Source organism: Amblyomma maculatum, chromosome 9 (assembly GCF_055883805.1).
Source record: "Amblyomma maculatum isolate TAMU_Amacu chromosome 9, ASM5588380v1, whole genome shotgun sequence".
NCBI lineage: Eukaryota > Metazoa > Arthropoda > Arachnida > Ixodida > Ixodidae > Amblyomma > Amblyomma maculatum.
Window position 1 is genome coordinate 33,954,917 of NC_139352.1, and position 19,550 is coordinate 33,974,466.

General features: G+C 45.4%; 1 protein-coding gene across 1 annotated transcript in view; it reads right to left on the bottom strand.

Annotated features, from left to right (window-relative positions):
* The window catches only part of LOC146178802 (uncharacterized), a 71,249-nt gene that overhangs the window by 48,279 nt on the left and 3,420 nt on the right, over positions 1-19,550 (bottom strand). The window contains exons 2-6 of the mRNA XM_084578558.1: positions 18,597-18,691; positions 12,745-12,858; positions 7,867-8,001; positions 4,144-4,373; positions 1,065-1,266 (exon numbers count right to left, since the gene is read on the bottom strand). Coding sequence (XP_084434684.1) covers positions 1,065-1,266; positions 4,144-4,373; positions 7,867-8,001; positions 12,745-12,858; positions 18,597-18,691 — 776 coding nt within the window. The remainder of the gene's footprint in view (positions 1-1,064; positions 1,267-4,143; positions 4,374-7,866; positions 8,002-12,744; positions 12,859-18,596; positions 18,692-19,550) is intronic.

A 19,550-nucleotide genomic window follows, 5' to 3' on the forward strand; every position in this document is an offset into this window, starting at 1 on the left:
GCATTAGGTGTGCCGGCACTGCTGTCCCATGTGACTGAGGTTTAAGGAGGTCTATTTCGGTGATCGATGGCGTGCAGGTCGTACCTCGACGTGATCTCCCATCCGAATTAACTGGAGTAAGGCCACTCATTGGTCAAATTAATGAGTGTCCGACGCCATAGACTTACATAGGCGTTGGCCGGGGCAACGCTTCTAGTTTGAATAGACTGCATTTCTGAATTAACTAATGAGATTTTACGTGCCACTCATAACGAACCTGACGGTCACAGTGATTACATTCACTGTACCTTAAAGATTGTGATAAGTGGACTTCGCATATTACTGACAAAAAAAAAAATTCATTGTAAAGACGCAGCAATTAGGTTAGCGCTAACTATGTGCACCGGAAATGTAACAACTGTGCTAAAAAAGCAGCATATGAATTGTGCACCGCCTGCTCACGGTAGCAGCACACAATAAAAAAAGACGCGAAGTGGAGAATCAAAGCATGTACATGTGACCAGCTAGGCCAGCCAGCCTACCGCGTGACAGGTAATTCTAAGTTTTTTTTTTCCAATTCTTTGAAATTTGCATTATAGACCTTTTACTGTATTTATAGATTAAAGTGCAGGCAGTGTCCCATACAAAGCCCTCAGACCAAGAACGGCACCAAAGAGCTCATGAGTTACTTATGCAAGATTTTTGGGAAAAAAATCAGCCATACATACTAGAAAACGGGAGCAGAATTCTTGAAAAATTAACGAAGGGCACTGGTGCAGGCTGCAATAAATATGCACTACATCAATAAATATGAAAAAGTGAGGGGCCTTGATACAGCCTTCAGTAAATATGCATACTGGACTACAAGGTCAGACAGGACAGAAATCCCAAATGCCTTTCTCCCGACGCTCTCCAGGATTCGCATTCCGAGCGTGTTTTTATCGAAAGTGCTGCTATCTCCCAGACCTCGAGTCATCTGACTTGAGGTCAGGGAGTAGTGGTACTTTCGATGATGCAATTACGGAATAAGGACCCAGGTGTATTTGTTTACTCAAAACAGGTCCCCTCCTCATTAGGGTTCCCACCTGTGCCTGGCTTCTCTGCATGGTGGTGATGGCCGTCACGGGCGCCGCGTGCTTCCCCACCTCGATGGGTGGCACCTGGCGCGTGTTGCGCAGGTCGTACAGGTACACCTGGCCCGAGGAGGCCCCGACTACCACCCGCTGCCCATCCGGCAGAAACGCCACCGACTCCAGGCACTCGGGAGCTCTGACACTCGCCTGCTCGCTGTGCAAGCACACAACACCAGGTCAGGATCAGTGCTTCCCTGAGAACGGGGAAGGGCAACACTAGAGCCACACTGGAACAAGAACTTTGCAATGTGGTGTGATAACGAGTCAGTCAGCGCTACATAAATGAAACCGTGCTTCACCATCTAGCCCGGCAATGCAAGTGGTGTGGTAACATCTGCAGAACGAAGCATGCGATCAAGCATTAACCTTTTCACACCCAATCATGGATATTTACACAGCACACATGACTCTGCCCTTGAACCACTTTGGAACCCCAGTCTGATTTGTTCTGGTTTGTTTTGATGGTGTGTAACGTCCCAAAAGGACTCTGGCTATGAAGGATGCCATAGTGAATGGCTCCGGGTAATTTCTACCACCTGGAATTCTTTAGCAAGCACCAACATCGCACAGTACAAGGTTGTTCATTTTGCCTCTGTCGAAATGCAGCTGTGGGCGGCCATTACCAAAGGACCTGGTGCTGCATTTGAAAAACAATAACCCGTTCGAGCAACCCCATGTGATAGGCAGATTGCATAAAGTAAAGGTTTTCTAATAGTGCGCGAGGAAACCTGGTGATCGAGCCAATCAAATACTACAACCAGCGTTAGACAGCACCGCAATACTGTTTGCTTCGCTGTCATGCCTTCCATTTGCTGTTGACAGCACCTGTATCATATTCAAACTATAACAGGTACTATGTTTTCTCAACACTTACCTCTGAGGATTTCGCGATGAAATTAGGAATTAAAAGTCAATCTTGCAAAACAACTAGCCTGGTTTGGTTTGGTTTATGGGGTTTAACGTCCCAAAGAGACTCCGGCTATGAGAGACGTTGCAGAGGAAAACTCAGGAAATGTTCGACCATCTGGCGTTCTTTAACGTGCTCCAACATCGCATAGCACACGAGTGCCTTTCTCTGAACGTCCACCAAAAAGCGATCCACCACGGCTGGGATCCGATCCCAAAATCTTGGTTATAGCAGTCGAGCATCCTAACCACTGCACTACCGTAGCGAGAGTGCAAAACTACTAATCGCACTTGTAGAAAGTAACATCTTCACACAGAAGAATGCAACTATCTTTAAGTTTTTTGCATGAATATTGGCTCTCGGTCAACCCTCTCATTATAATCTAATACTGCGATTCGTCAGCCTAAAGCAGCGCCTGGGTGCAGCCATACTGAATCTGCCACCACTCTGTTCCGGTTTCCGTGGTTTTACTATGTTATGTTGGCAACATGGGTACCAGGAAAGCCAAATCCCAATCCAACCAAAGTCAAAACCTTGCGCATTTTGCTTCTAGGCTCAGAATCACGTCACCTTTATCACACGCTTGTTGAGTCTTTCGCAGGGGACAAATGCGGTTCTATTGTTACCGCATTTCGCATGAGGCAACGCAGCGTGCACAATATGACACTAGCATCAAAAAAGCTGTTCTGATTACAGAAGAAATCGAAAATTCTGCGACAGCTCGACGGCTAGACATTAACTAATCTACCATATGTGGTTGGCGTATGCCGCGGGAGGTGATTTTTTTAAATGTCAGCCTGATCGAAAAGTCTTCTGATGACGACGATGAATGAGCGTTTTTGATGAGACTGAAAGGGCCATAATATCTATTTAAGGTACTTTTTTCAAGCGCTTATCTCGAGTTACATTTGTGGTTTTATTTTTTCCCATTACGCATTATGCCAAGTTGCGCCTAGCGTTATATTCGCAGTCGTGCTACATTACAGTAAATAAGGTACATGGTTGATGACATCACCGTCTTCTCACCCACTGTTCACACCGCTTGGCATGGCATATCTCGGCCTCTGGTAGACAACTGCCATGAACTGGCTCCCTATTTCAAAGCAAACTGAATTCACTTTGTTCTTCATGCCAGTTTATACGGTCAAACCACGTGACGCATATATGATGATCCCCCTCACAAAAAAAAAAAAAAAAATATAGATACAAACCATTGCTTCAACCAAGCCGTATACGAGCGTGCTAGGATAACCTAGGGGCAGTATGTTCTGGAAGACAGGGAGGATTCTAACCTTAAAGGGAGACTCCGGTGGTTTTTTCATCATTTTGTGTTTTTTGTTGAATTACATTCCTCGACACTTCCTGACTACAACACAAAAAAGCGTTTTTTGAAATTTTAATTAGAAGTATATTTAAAAAGGAAAAACAGAAAATTGAAACCGAAACTGCTTTCACGGCCAGAAACGACCTCTCACTCAGTATTAGAAAAACACTCGTACGTGCGTTGGATGATGAAAGTATGGAAATCATGACGCACTGCATAAAATGTCTGAGGTAGTTCAATATAAGCCTCATAATTTCATAATCACGCGGGAAGTGGACAGTAACGCCGGTATACTGTTTGTGACGGCAGAAACTCAGTGTTGCCAGCAGAAATAGTCTCAACTTATGCCATGGAAACAGCATATTTTAAAGTCATGTTGCGCGCGAACGCATTATCGTACGGCGCCCAAATTTTGTAGAATGTGTCAGAACGGAAAGCAGAATCTGCAGTAAAATCTTTATTAGAATATTCGAATGTCAAAAAAACCTCCGGTGTTGCCCTTTAACCTCCTCCTCAAAGTTCAAGTTGGTAGTTGGCATGTGGCGGCCATGGCATGTGGCCTCGTGAGATCACAAAAACCACTAACCAATCAGTAACCAGTCATGACACCTGCGATTAGCACCCGCCAGAAGCATCCTGAATTACCAAAAATCGAAGGACGTAGCTCCTGCTTTTCAGATTTGGTACTTTGCAAAGTACAGCTTTTGAGATTAAAAAAAAAAAAAAAAAACTCTAAATACAGGAACAGATGGCAGTGCTTCCTACCCTAGAGGCAATCAAGGGAACTACCCGTCACCCACCTCTTTGTGGCCAGGTCAAAGAGGACCAGCGTGCCGTCGAGGCCCACAGTGGCCACCAGTGACTCGTTGATGGGCGACAGGGAGAGGGCACATGTGGGCTGTCCGGGGTGCAGGCAGTGCCTGCTCTTGACGCACCTTACACTGGCGTCCCACACGGACAGCTGGCCGTCCAGCGAACAGGACAGAAGTTGGAAGCGGTTGTGCGGGGACCACTGGAGCCCCATCACCGCCTGTAAGGAACCACCAGGCAGATAAGCCCGCAAAGCAAATTGGATAACACTGCAGGCAACTCATTCCTAATAATCTCGAAAGGGCATTAACAACGAAAGGCATGGGAACTCTACAAATCAGCAGCAGCCCATGTGTTGCCCTGCCATATCCATAAGAACTCTCCCTTCCACTATGTTACCTGTGATGACACTTCCTCGCCTCTCATAGGAACTTCATATGTGCAGCAAATGCCTCGCCATCAGCAATAAAACTGTGCCACCTTTAAAGTAGTTTAGAGACACCAAACTTTTGCTCGAGTGCTTTATTCTTTCTAATATTCCACGATGCTTTAGAATAATACATAGGTAACCTTGAGATGTTGCTTGGCGACTACTAAAGAATCTGCAATAGGCTCCCGTCACGACCAAAACAGGAGAGACAATTTTTTGGATAATGTGAAGCGAAAAAAGAAAACTGAACCAATGCCTTTTCCAAGTAAGATAATGTGGGCCTGCTTCACTGTTTCAGTCTTCAGCTCACATTATGCATTGTGCAACAAATGCTCTATTAACAATTATCCCCACTGGAAAACTACTTCGTTCCTTGTTGGAAATTTGTTCACCAGAAAGAAAAGGTGCAATATCCCCCACACTTGCTCTGTGGACACCTGAACCTAGCCATAAGGGAAGGGAGGAAGGTGGGATTGAAAGCGTAAAGAGAGTGCTCTGGAGTAATTTTGCCTTTTATCAATTGAATGACGGCCATGAGCTGCAAGCTGTGTCACGACAGGGATGAAAAGAACTGCAATCTATGCCGTTGCCAGGTTGTTTTCAAAATAATTTATCAGGCTGTTTCCAAACCAAAATTGATCACAGAAACATTGCAGCAATGCTGCCACTGCTGTCACCCAAGGTTTACCCTCCGCCCTTAAAGGTGTACACGTAAAACCTCGTTAATTTGAATCCTGCTAATTTGATAACTTTGACTGCAAACGAAATCCTGCCAAGCACCTATGTGTGGCATCATCGTGTCGAGTGACAACTCACTCAAACTGTTGTCCAAATATACGTCCTTAGGCTTGAGCTGTACATTACATCGCTTACGGAGCCCCACAGCAGTGCACGTTATGGAAGGCACGTTCATGATCGATAGGTCGATAGTTTCCAGCCATATACAGTTGCCGACAGATTTTTCGGATGCCCGACTTTGCAGCCCTGCTTGATTATTCGAACTCTGCCACGGTGCCATCACGCACTCCATAGAATCAATGTATAATAAAATTCAAAACTTTGGACGTTTGAACCTTTTCTCGTTCAATTTTCTGGACTTTTTATCTTGATGAATTACAATCAAGAGCTACGAAAAATTGCCACAGCCTCGCTGCCATTTTGTTTTTCAGCAAACTAGAACCCTCGTGTGCATGCCGCATACCCCTATACTCTCAATAGCAGATACCAACTAGCTGTGGCAACTCAATGAACCAGTCACTCCCCAAAATCGGCCACCAAAGAGGAGACCAGATGAGAATGAGGAGATTGACACATGTTGAATTCCAATGGCAGATCGCGAGCGCTTGACCGGATCACAAGCGGAGCGCATCTCTCCGGTGTAGATCTCTTCCTCCATATTTGCCATTGGAATGCGTTCGCTCCTGCGGGAGCATGCTCCCTGGTGGAAGTAAGCCAATCAGCCCACAGAACTGGTTCTTGTGGATCCGACCTCTGCAAAAGCTGACAACGCCCTCGCTAAGTTGTGAGCACATTTTTGAAGCTATTGGCAAAATAAGCGTATTTAATGGCATGGATCTTTACGGATCAAAGCTAACTAATGTCTTGGAAGCAGCACAGGTGCAGTTTGAAAAAGCTGCCTACGCCGAGCATAGCGCGACACCATCTAAAGCGAAGGGAACGAAAGTTTTTCCTACCTGCAGTAATTCAGGGGCTCGCACGTCATACTACAAATATTGTAAAGAATGCTTAGATACGTAGTTCTTGCGTCAGTTGGGATGCGGAATGTTTGCGAGATCCGAATGTAAAAAAAAAAATGCTCCGAATGTCCACATTGTCATGGCTGGCTGCAGTTTAGGCGTCTTGCTGTCACCGAAGTGTGCAAGAACAATGTTGAGAATCATGCATACAGCTCACCTGACGTGCTTTGTAAGGTGAACATAAAAGAAAAGCTTACGACAGATAAGTTATTCCATCTTACGCTGTAGCAGCTTCTTTTGCGACCTGCAGCGTCACAACTGTGTCGTTGCGATGGCTGCCCACTGCGATAGGCCTGATGCCAGCACTTGCAGGTGGCGTCTGCTCCTTTCTCGATTTCGATGCACCTCACCGTGCAAGATTTTTCAGCACGAGGATTTCGCAGTGAAAGTTGACTCCTTGGAGGTCGGCAAGCAGGCACAGCTTTCACGTCATTCACGGCTGCTCGAACCACCATGCAGCGACGAGGAAGCGAGAATGCGGCGATCGTGGCAGGGAGCAAAAGCGGAAACATGAGATGCGGCGTACGCGCTTCCGGCCAAATCTCCCGATGTAGGCGGGGCAAGCCCCGTTGCTCCACGAAGCGATCCTAACCTGATCTCAATCTGCCATTGGAAGAGACAGCTCTCGCTCCCATTCTGCTATTGGAATACAACTGCCCCAAACGGAGCAGAAAAACTTGACTCGAATCTGCCATTGGAATTCAACAAAAAACAGATTTATGACCAGTTTTTAAAGCCGCTCGGTAAATGAAGTGATGCCTGGTTTTCCGGACACTTTTTCGGCACCCTGAGTGTCACAAAAATCGGTTGGCGACTGTAGTTTATATTTGGAAGCTTTACCGCCAGTATGTGTGAAGGCGGCTATCGGCTGCACTGATCAGTCTGCCACCAAGTTCATAGCTGCGCGCCGTTAAGAACGATAACTACCCTGTCACTTTTTTTGTTTCCCGAGGGCACCATGTCACCACGGTAAAATGTGCTGTCGCTCACTTCCGTCCACAAAGCATTTGTACTTCAGGGGCGCCGAAACTCTGCGACCGTAGCGTGCTATTCTAGGCTTGCGCAGTAAAACCTCACGTGCGATGCCCCAGCACCAACCACAAAAACGCTCCAGCTATACCGCGCTGCACTCCGCGAAAGAGGCTGCGCATTATCGAGCCACTCTGTCTCCAAAACTCCTGATACAGTGTACTAGATAAAATCTTCACAGGATTGCACCACGGCTTTAATAAAGCCTGCTCTAGCCAATGCAGCGTTGCACTAAAGGGAAAATAGGTGCTGTGTAATAAGCACGAATAAACAGATTATGGATGTATAGATTTGGCTATGCTCCTCCTTGCATAGTCACATGCTGATGACGAGGACGGCCCACCCACCCTGGACGGAAACTTTCGCATTGCCGCGCGCCTGCAACATACGGCAGCACCACCACGACCACAAGCTTCAACGCGCACCCGCGTATTGCCATGCCACCTGGCGTACTTCTGTCAGAGCTCCCAGTGAGCCCATCAGGCAGGACCACCTACTTTGCCAGTCGGTTCACGCAGAATCTGGGCACGCTTGGTCTCTAGCCGGAACAGAGCCATGGAGCCATCAGACGCCCCACTCGCCAGAAAGTCATCGTCCTTGCTGAAGGCCACGCAAGTTGCCTCCTTGTGCACCTGAAGGGAGTCACAAAACAACAAACAATGTCAGACGCACCAATATTTTTCGAACATAGTCGCTGGGAACAGGCAAAACATTGCACTCGCACGGTGGGACATTAATATTTGCCATATATCAGCCACACCCCTGTATACAATGCACTGAACTAAAAAAAAAAAAGCTTGCATGGTGCAAAATAGAAAATTTAATCACAGGGCTCGGAAATCGAGCAATGCGCTAGTAGTGCTCGTCAACCGTGCAACTCACAAGTGTGAATTTGCAAGCCACGGAGGCTGTGCTACCATTTGGCGAAAAAAGAAAAAAGATTGCACTCTACACGATTTTCCAGCCTGGCAAGCCCAAGTCCCAATATCACTAGACCAGTCAGCGCACCCACTTAAACTGTTCTATTATTCTGTTATGACAATTAATACTGTGCTTTTCTGGTATCATAGCCTTGGAAGCCATGCAACTGCTACAGTAGAACCCCTGTACAGTTGCCGACCAATTTTTTGGACTCCGCAGGACCCGGGAAATGGTCCGAATAATTGAGCGGACAGAAAATTCCGTTAACTTAGGATAATCAACTTTCTGTGAAAAATCTGCCTAAAAAATCAAACTTCACACTCCTCGCATTCCACCCGTAAATCGATAAGAGTTATAGCGTAACATTACCGGCTACCGTTGTCTGCTTTTGCGTGCTGCACGATCCCAAAGCAACAGGCGTGCGCCCCGCCGAGAAGCACCCGACTCCCTGCGCATAGGCAGCAGCGCCCTGCAAAACGGATCAGGCTGTGCTAACTTCAATTAGTTTACCTCAGTCACAGTCATGCTTTCATTGTGTCCACACTGTCACCTTGTGTACGGCTGCATATGCCATTCGACGGTTCGAGAGACCGCGGGATAGAACGAACAAGGAAAAAAAGAGTGGACAGATTGGGTACCCCTGAATGCACCCCTTCTCTCATCCCTCTTCCGACCCTGCGGGCAGTGGCATCGTTGAAGCCACTGCGGATGCTGCACTTGTCCAGTCGAATGCAATTGTACCCTCTTTGTAGGCCACCTTTACGACAACACAGAGCACACTATTACTGCTGCTACCTCAAATGACAACAATAAACAAATAGCCAAGCTAGTCCACCCACAATAACTTCGTTTAAATCCAAGATAGTGCCTTTCATGGATGCAAAGAACCGGTTGGTTGTGACAGCGATGCCCGCTTGCGTCTTGTGTCACAGCGGAAAAATGAGCTTACAGCCAGAAAACGATCTCCACTGTATTGCTGACACCCATCTTGTTCAAAAAAAAAAAAAAGGAAGTCGACCTTTGGGACTCCACAGAGTCCGAAATATTGGTCCTGGAAATGTACACGTTCCTATGGCGTGCATCAAGGTAACCAAACAAAGTCCGGAATATCGCACAGGTCTGAATGATTGGGGTCCGCAAAATCAGTCGGCCGCTCCATTGTAAAGTAACTCAGTCCAGGAAAAATCTTTACTATATTTCAGTTGTTTGTGATGATATGTCTCTGAAAATGCGGACTGGTAATTAGCTGGCTACTTCACGAGCATGAACTGTTGGCTTTACACAAGAAATGCCCAGAAATACTGTCCATCTACCGGCTACACACAATAATCATTTATTGACAGCCACCACATTTGTGCTCTCGTTTTTGATGCTGCATCTCCAGGAGCAAATAATGGCTACAAATGTCACACAAGCACGAATTTGTATGATCTGTGTCATTCGAACTGTGCACCGCTGCGACCAGGCGGCCTGGCGCCCAGCACATGGCCAAAAAAAGGCTTCCGCGATAGAAAGGCATAGTCAGAGACTGCGCACACCCAAAACGGGGACAGAAGATGAAACCAGGGAAAAACCACGGCAGAGAGGATAAAGCCGAAATGGCGTCATGACCGGCGCGGCTGATGGCGGCACCGGAGGGCAGGGGTTGGCGGCCACGGCAGCCTGCTCTTCTCTTCTGCACAACCTCGGAAGCTTGAAACTAGATACTCGCTAACTCGACTACCGTTAATTTGGAAGTATGGATAAGTATTTCTGTCAGCGCGGTCCCAGCCTACGCCCATGAAATGCTACGACGTCAGATGGGCGCTACATGTTTCCAAATAAAAATCCAAATCATCACGCTGGAAAATTTTTTTTTTCTTTCTGTGACAGTCGTCCATCCTTCCACCCACATGTCAAAGAAAGCATGTGGTGAGTCGCGATCATGACGCCGGCTTTTCGCAACATTTGCTTTAAAAGGCATTTGCACTATCACGTGTTCCAATGATTGTGCGGCATTGGACGGCGCCTGCCCCAAACGCGCCACGATAAAGTGAAAACAAGCCACGCACAACCAAACGAGTGCTGGCAATCTGCCAAGTTGCCTTCTTTTCTTCCACAACAGCTAACGTGAAAAGGTGATGTTAGCGCTGCGCAGCATCTTGACGCACTGCCAGGAAATGAGCAGTGAATGTGACGGAACGAAACTGAGGGACTCGCTAATGAACTCTTATTTCCCTTGTTTTCATTCAAATTCTCACTGGCAAAAGTGCGTGTGTGTGTATTGGGGGGGGGGGGGGGGAGTCATTATGTGAGGGGCATGAGCTAAAGCACGATGACTGTAAGCCATTGTGATGGCTTCTCCACAAGTCACTGGTGTAAGGGGGCAAAGCATCCGGAAACAACCAAGGAAGCGATCCCGGCTCGTCATTCCTTCTACGAACCAAATCTGTTGCTCTCTTCCCTGCTTAGGACAATGCAAATATGAACAAGAAAGTGAGCTGTGCATACTTCATGTCCATAAATGCTAATATATACTTTCCTACAGTGAAAGTCTCAATTCTAAATGCCTTTATAAACATTCAGCAGTTAATATTTTTAATATTACAGCTTGGATCATACGTTTTCCCGGATAATATGTTTTTCCCCGGAATTTTTTAGAAAGCGTGTCAACGAGATTTTGCTGTATTAACCTCAGGACCCCAGACTGCGCAGGGTGCCATCATTCTGCAAAAAGTATGTTACAACTGCAGGACAATCTTTGCAATGTATTTGTTTTTTATTGAATATGTCTTCAGCATACAGTAGCCAACTGATTTTCGGATGCTCGACATTCCGGACCTGCCTGATTATTTGGACTCTGCCATGGCATCGTGACGTGCTCCATAAAGTCACTTTTGGGTGTTTGAAACTTTTCTCATTTGATTTTACTAATTTTTGCTCTCCATCGCAGGTCAAAAGCTAATAAAGATTGACACAACATTCTTGCCACTTTGTTCTTCTGCAACCTTGAACCCACATTCTCGATAGGAGCCACAACTAGCTGCAAACTCCTGCAAGTTGCAACTCACTGCTAGCCGTCCCACGTCCGTCAGGCCTCATTCTTGCAGCCTATCTTTCCCTACTCGCTACACAGGCAACCGACAGAGTAGGGCCAGCAATGGAACTCCGCACCACGGAGGATGAACCAATCAGCGCAGCCGTGCTTCTATCACACGGCCTTACATTACGGCTTGTGTGTAGCTGCGAGCGAGAGAGCCAGCAGCGCAGATCGCTGCGGCACGAGTCTGCTTCCTGATGGCTTGCGCGAACATGGAGGGGAAAAAAGAATTGAGAGTCTGTCTAGTGCACCAAAAAACGCCCACTGACAATTGACCACAGACGCTGGATTTACTTAATTTTGCAGTACACAGAGTGTCTAAACTAAACACAACCGTAGCCGGACTCCGGCGTCGGCGGTGCGTTCTTTAGAAAGCAAGCCGCCGCCTCTAGAGTCTGGCCGTGACAAGACCTCCAAGAAAGCTTTGTGCTGCAACTCCAGATGGTTGCTAGAGCTCGCGAGAAAGTGACTACTTTTTTTTTTTTAAGTGGCCCTGGCTGAAGCCAACCAACTTCAGCACCCGAATTTGCAGTCATTCCTTTGTTTTCATCTCGCCTAAGCCCAGGATGCCTTCTTTTAAGTTCTAACGATGCCACATTTAAACATGATGAAAAACATTCCACCCAACAGAGCACTGCTCAGCAGCCATTGGTCAAAATATTGTTCCATCTCAAGTGCCAAGAGACAGATGCGCAATGATTCATGACAACATTGACTGGTCGCACACAGTTGATGATGCCGTGCCGCTGCACACGTTCAGTTCAAAAATGACAATCTAATGATAATCTAATGCAGCGCTGCGCTGGCTGACCAAATATGAGTGAAGAACGAGCCTGCTGCCTCGGTCTGCTCAGATATTATGAAAAATTTTGTTGAAACAAAAAAGGGTGGTTTGGTTTGTTTTGTAGGGCTTGCCATCCTAAAGCAACTCTGGCTATGAGAGACGCCACAATAAAAGGCTCCAGAAATTGTGACCACCGGGGGTTCTGCTGACATCGCACAGAACTAGAGCGCCTAGCTTTTCGCCTACATCAAAAAGCGGCCGCCGAGGCCGGGATTTGATCCCGCATCCTTGGGAACAGTAGTCGAGCCCCGTAACCAATGCGCCACCCAGGTGGGGCGACGAAACAGGGAGTGAGCAATTCAAGAAGCACTATCAAATTGCATGCTTCGGTCCCATTCCCAGCTAATTTGCAAAAATAAAAGTATCTGCAAGCATCTGCACTTGAAAAAGCAGAACAGTCACTGTTATCCGGTGTACCTTGAACTGCGTATTCTGTAACAAATGCCTCTTTTCCTGGCTGCTCACAATGGAAGGCAGTTTTTCATAACACCGCCCCATCTCATTGCACTGTCTGGTGGTCCCTTCACATACCTTGTAAGAGTTGACAGCCTTCCCACTCTTGAACAGTTGCACCGTGCCGTCGTACAGGCCGAGGCCCATGTAGTCACTGTCCAGTTGGCTAAACTGGCCACAAATGCACGGCCCCTGGAGAGAAAAGAAAAACATCAGCCTGTGCTAGCTCTCCATGCCGGCACGAACACTTTCATGCTGCTGTAATAAAATTTTGATGATGGCCACCTGGAAATCAAGTCAACTGCGAGGTGTTCAAAAGCCCAACCATTTCTTGCCAATTCCACACACAAATGAGCCCGGTCCTTTGAGTGCCATAAAACTAGGAACACTTAGCACAGATAGGCATGCTAGAGTTGCATATACAGGACTCCAGTAGTATTTTTTACAGTGGCGTAGCTTGCATAAAAACACAGTAGGTTAACAGATTATCTGACAATTGCATTATTGTCAAGATATATATACTCCCAAGACAAGATACTATATACGTGGATTATTGACAAGATATATACTCACCTAAATCTCCTTTCACTAACACCCAAGCCTCCATTTCTATGTTTCATTGACACTTAAACCAAAAATTCTCCAATTTTATTTATTTATTTGAAAATGCTATGATCACTGCTTGGCCCTAGCAGGAGTGAGTTCATATTGTTACATAAAGAAAAGAATAAAAAATGGGAGTAAGTGAATGCTCATTAACACCGAGAGTTCTTCTCAATAGAGGACGTTCAATGCACTCTGGAAGCTTGAGTTTTTTTCCTGTTAAGCTTTAAAGAGGAATGTCAATAGGGCAATCATTCTGCCGGTTCCCAGTGTATGAATGTTATTTAAATTCATTAACTGTCTAGGGGAGTGTTCCCTTCTATATTTTTTTTAATATAAACCCAACAGCTTTCCTGTTGACTTTCTTTTTTCGTGCACGGGTCCTAAACTACTGAAGCGTATTCAAGTGAAGACCATAAGCAAGTTTCATAAGCTAATTGTTTTATATCTGCCGGGGCAGTTTTTAGCTTTCTTCGTAAAACCCATAGCTTTCGTAATGCAGCTGTAAAAATATTAGTAATATGTGCTGTCCATTTTAACTCATCGTCAAGTGCTACACCTAAATATTGAGTTTCCAACTTCAAAATCGTACTGCCGTGAAGTAAGGAAGCAAATTGGGAGATTTTTTTCTCGTTATTCGTAAGAGAATTTTACTATTAGAAACATACCTAAGAGCCATTGCTGCAGTGCAGTGTACTAGTTCGAAGCAGGTGCAACCAACGTGACCACCACCTTCGTTGTAAGCTATGCGGCAGCAACAGGTGAATAAAAATTTCGAGAGCACTGAAATCTACACTGCAGAAATGCAAAAGCCTAAGCGTTGCTGGTGCACATGGTTCATCACGTTTATTATCAACTGAATGAACAGTCATTATCACTGCTACTGTTATCACTGTCATTATCACTAATTGCAACGTCACTGTGATCGCTACTATCTCCCTCAGACTTGACAAGAAGAGTAATGATGCGCGTTTCACAATCCCTGGCATGGCGCATTTCGTTAAAACGCTCAGCTGGGGATATAAGAGATGGAGGCTCAATTCCCGGTGGAGACCGGATTTTCATTTTTCTGATACGTTAATATTGGTTTCGAGTGATGACACCATTTGATTGACAGCCATAGTATGACCAGACGAACGAATGCCAACAGTATGAGCAATTAAAGGCTTTCGCCTTAAAAGCTAATGAAGCATTCATGACTGCAACTCGTGGAAGGCTTCATGGCCATAAGCGGATGCCAGCTACACTAACCTCCTTCATGTTGCGTATATTACAAGTTAGATTTTTCTAACTTACTTTCCGAAAGGTTCACACATTTTTATTTGTTTATTTTAGAACTCTTCTTTTTGGCAAACTTTATTTTCAACAAATTAATTACAGACTGTTTCTGGGAGACACAGTGCCACTTCTGTGTAGCCAAATGTCACTCAGAGTCTATCTCTGCATTTGGTCTGCATTAACAGCTTATGTGCCTGTGATTATTGTGTAAACGACAGTACTTGAAGTTGTTTTTCCAGACGGAATTGCAAATGTCATTAAGAAATCAACGCTCGTGGATCTTTACTCTTAAAAATGAGGCTAGCATGTTAGTGATGTGTCACTGCGTTGATTTCAGCAACAGATTGAGAAATCTTAGTGAAACAGTCTACCGACTTCTTCAACAACTTTTTTTCTTGCTTCATTGAAAAGCTCTTTTGCCAAATGAACAAATACCCAGCTGTAGAGTTGAAAAACACAATGGAAACTTTTAAAACTTAATTTTTCCATGTGGTTGTCTTGTTTGCTCACTGTTAGTCTGCTGATATCGGGGACGTGACATACAGTCAGTATAGTAATTCCACGCAGCTCTATGAACACGACTGCAGTGCCGCATTCATGTGCAGAACGTGTCATCAACTAATGTAAAGAAAATTTGTTACCTATAGCTGAGACTACAAAAATAGCTTGAATGAGAATGAAATTAATAAATAAGCTAAGTAAACCCGGTGACATCTACCGCAGATACTAACAACCATTTTTTGCTTACAGCATCGCTACAAGTATGGCACAGTCTTTGGTTGTGCAGTTCTCTGTTTTGAACGCATTTTAAAGAAAATCAAGGAAGATTAAAGAATAAAAGTAAATAATTTAACGAAAGCGAAAAGGCAGGCTGCCCTAAATTGATATGAGCACAAATACGTGGCTGTATGATCCTGTGGCATAGCCATAAAATTTAGTAATATATTCACTTCACTCTCTCCAAGCAAATGAAGTATTAGCAGCAACGAAGGGCGCAGTATGGTGCCATCATCTACTAAAATCTGACCTTCCCGTTCAATTTAAAATAACATTCTTCTCTCAATACTGCCAATGAGTGGTCCAATCTACCAAAATCTGCCAATACGTATATACTTGTAGACTGTCCCTTTAATGTCAATGGCAGTGATGGAACTGCTGCTCAAATGGCGGGTAGCAAACATGACGCTTTTCATGAAACCATGCACAGTTTCGTGCCGAAGTCCTTCACACAGTTCTCAAATCTATTTGACCGACTAACTCTAAGATAATGACAGCAGACAAAAAAGCGATTAGCCAGGAGGCAACAAAGAGGTCATACTTACCCTTCTACAGAGATGCGTAAGGTTGCAAAGAAATTCCTTAAAATTGCATAACTGTGCTGTTTACCTCTGATTCGCCACATAATTTTAGCCCGTACACAATAGCCAGCTGACAATACCTTGCATGCCAAAAATACTGACGTTTTTGCTTTTTATTCAAACCAAATTAAAGAAACTGAACACCGCATACTTCTCACTACAACCAAGCTACAAGAAGCGGCCCCCTCACATCATCGCTCAATACATGATACACTTCACAATAGTGCAAAGCCAGGAATACAGTGTAATGTGAAAAATTGGATTTCCAACTTCCCTCACACAAGGATCCTACCTCGTATACTGCCATAATGCACTGATACACACCTGCACTTCACACGAAAGTCAACGAACTGTGTATATTTCCTTACAGTTTGTGCATTTCATTAGGAGCAATACCAGTGGCTAAGACTGGTGCATGCACCTCATTATTCAATGGTTTAGTTTATACGGTTTATCGACCCAAGGCTACTCAGGCTATGGGAGACGCGTAGTGGAGGGATCCATAAATTTGGGCCTGGGGTTTTTCAGCGTGCACCAACATCACACAGCACACGAAAGCCTTGCTTTCTGCCTCCATCGAAAAGTGGCCACTGCGGCGGGGATTCGATCCCACATCCTTGGGCACACCAGTCGAGTACCCTAACCGTAACACCACCGTGGCAGGGCAGAGTTCAAACAGGCTCTACCACAGCTGCCCAACTGAGGCGCACTCTGTGCAGTGCGTTGCGCCGTGCCCAAATGACTGGGGAAGGGCGTGCTGGAAGAAGTTACGATTTCCGCCACCATTCTCCATGGGGGCGCCACTGCTCCATGCTGTCGGGATGGATGGCCAGACGCCGCGGAAAGAAGTTACGAATGACTGGTACACTCAGGGCACTTAAAATATGATGACTGCAAGGTTCACAAAAAGCTAAAGATTCATTTTCTGTCAGCGCTCCCCACTAGCTTAGTCTCCGAACTATCCACATTACCAGCGACACGAATGAGAGCAAAGAAGAAAGCAGAAGAGTTGACTGCCCTGCTGATGGCCAGGCTTAAGATCTTCAGCTGAATGAGACCGCTCTATATATCTGTGACGTACACATCAGATATCCATAAACGAAAGTAGCTCGCCTGTGCACCTCATACATGCTTTTGTTAGAAAGATCATAAACTGCCTGGAGGTCATACGAAGTAGCAAGCATTGTAGCATGGGCCACATCAATATGACAGTGGACAGAATTGTACAGACATGGGAGGTCTGTCTATAGCACTCGAAGCAGGTAGTGGTTTTCATAGGTAACCTTTGCACACAAGCTCTCCCGTGTACTATAATAGCCAGAACGCAGTTTTGAAAGCAACTGCAAAAATATTGCAGACATTCAAGCCTGCTCACCTCCATACTTGCACATAAACTTCTTGTGGAAAATTCTTCAAGTTTAAACAAAGCTTTCAACTTTTGTATTGTACCTGCCTTGACTTCGAAATGAAAAGAAAAACTTGGCTGAGCTGAGACAGCTATTGCACACTAGTATTTTTAACATTTACCCGCTAGAAGAATCTTTAAATACGAAACGTGAGGAACAGCGCTGCAGACAGATTCGTAAGTGCGCTAAAAAATATATGGCATTGATAATTTGCCCGAAACCATGTCCCCGGTTTGGACACTTAAGTGTACATAAGTTAAAATTGTTATTAACATTATTAGACTGTTCTCGAGGATAGAACACTGTAAATTAATTGGATACCACTGCCTCAAGTACGCTTTCAGGCAACGTGCACTGTACCACAGTCGGCTTTCAGCGTAAAGGCAAGTGCTTTTGTCTGTTAAAGCAGCGCAGTGACATGCTGCGATCTATACTTATTTTAGGGTTCGTGTTTTATTCTCTCCAATGATAAGCAAGACATTACTGCACATGGATGACCACATGATATATTTAAAGTCAAATTTTTTTCTCATTTGTTTCAGTTTCAACAGCCAAGTGATGGCTGTGACGTCGAAGTCAAGTCTAAGTCATGTGAGGGACGAAAAAACGATGATATAATCATCCCTGTGTTATTCGAGCCCACTACAATGCTAAATCCAGCCCGCCTCAAAAACAGGAATTGCAACAAGTGAAGGGTCAGTGAGTACATCGCTGTGGGGGGGACAGCGAGTTTCTTCAAGTTACGCATACTATCTCTCAGCTGCTGAAACCGAAAGTACTGAGGAAAAAAAATTTAATGAAAAATCACTTAGCAGTCGTGAACAAAAATGGTGTTGTGATCCATATACAGGAATGGCTTGTGCATCATTAACAAGAAAAATGCCACCAAACTTTGATGTCTATAGTCCTTTAATCCTCACATGGCATCCTTCATTTTGTGAAATAGGTGCCTTAAATCCTGAAACTCAAGCGCCGACCGTACCGACGCTTTCATGAAAGCGCCACTCTCTGCTCATAGCTGTCACTAAGCAGTGGTGCCGTGGCAGTGGCAATGTGAACCAAGTGCAAAAAAAGGCCTGTTTCGGGCAACGTGCCAGACCACACCCAGTGCGCTTCCAATAAGCGGTTGTGGCACTACAGTCGTGACAAGGCCGCAAACTAGTATGTGCTTGGTCAGTGCATAAAGAAGCCACATTTTTCACTCGGTCCACAATAAACAGCTCCCACGTGTACGGAAACCACGAGAGAACTAACCAGGCCCTCAGAGGTCTCGCCACAAACTCACCCCAGCGTGCACCCGCGCGTGCCGCGGCTGTCCTGTGCCAAATGATGTGAGCAGAATAACATCTTGTTCCCGCGCAACAGATGCCAACTGCATTCCTGCAAGAAGATATGCAGCACAATGGGTCATGGAGAAGCAATCCCCTTGAAAAAAGAAAAGGGCAGCAAGCCCCACCGGACTAATCCTTAGAAAAAAAACTTCTTGGCTTTTCAGGTCATGTTTGTACTTGCCCGGCAACAATGACGCTTATTACTCAGAAAATTAATTTTGAAGTTACCTTGCCCCTCAACTCAAAACCTGGGACCTCAAACCAACAAGAGTTAATTAACACTTGAAAGTGAATGGCCTCGGCAATCTGCACACAAACCCATGTCCATTTACCGCAATTTGCTCGCGAACACAGTTGGAAGTCGCGAAACTCGTATTTAATGTTGCAGTCTATTCTAGCTTCCCTACCAGCGAGCCTCTGATTATGTGATGGAAGCATGTCAGCACAGGTGACGTAGATTTGTCCGCAGAGTATCTTCCATGCGTTTCTGCATTCAGTGCCAAGAACATCAGAGATGGCTGAGACAAAGCACACCTCATCAAAACGAGGCCCAAGCATGTCAGAAAGCGCTTTACTGCCTGAAAGTCTCCAAAAAAAATTATGGGAGACACTTAAACCCCGCCTTTAAGGGTATGACACAATAGCATAAACTACCAGCCAACATATAAAGCCTCGCTCTAACCAAGCTGTATGAATGTGCATGGCCTAGGAGTAATGTGAATGCAAGGGTCCTGGCAGGCCTATTCTGATATCACCTTGCCATATGAAAGCAGAGGCCCGAGCTGACAGCTCCTGCCAAACGTAACGTCAGCCAAACCTACATCCAATTAGTGCTCGGCCATGTTCGCTGCCAGCTACCGCCTGCCAGAGACACGTTCATGATTGTTCATGCAATTCCGATGGCACTG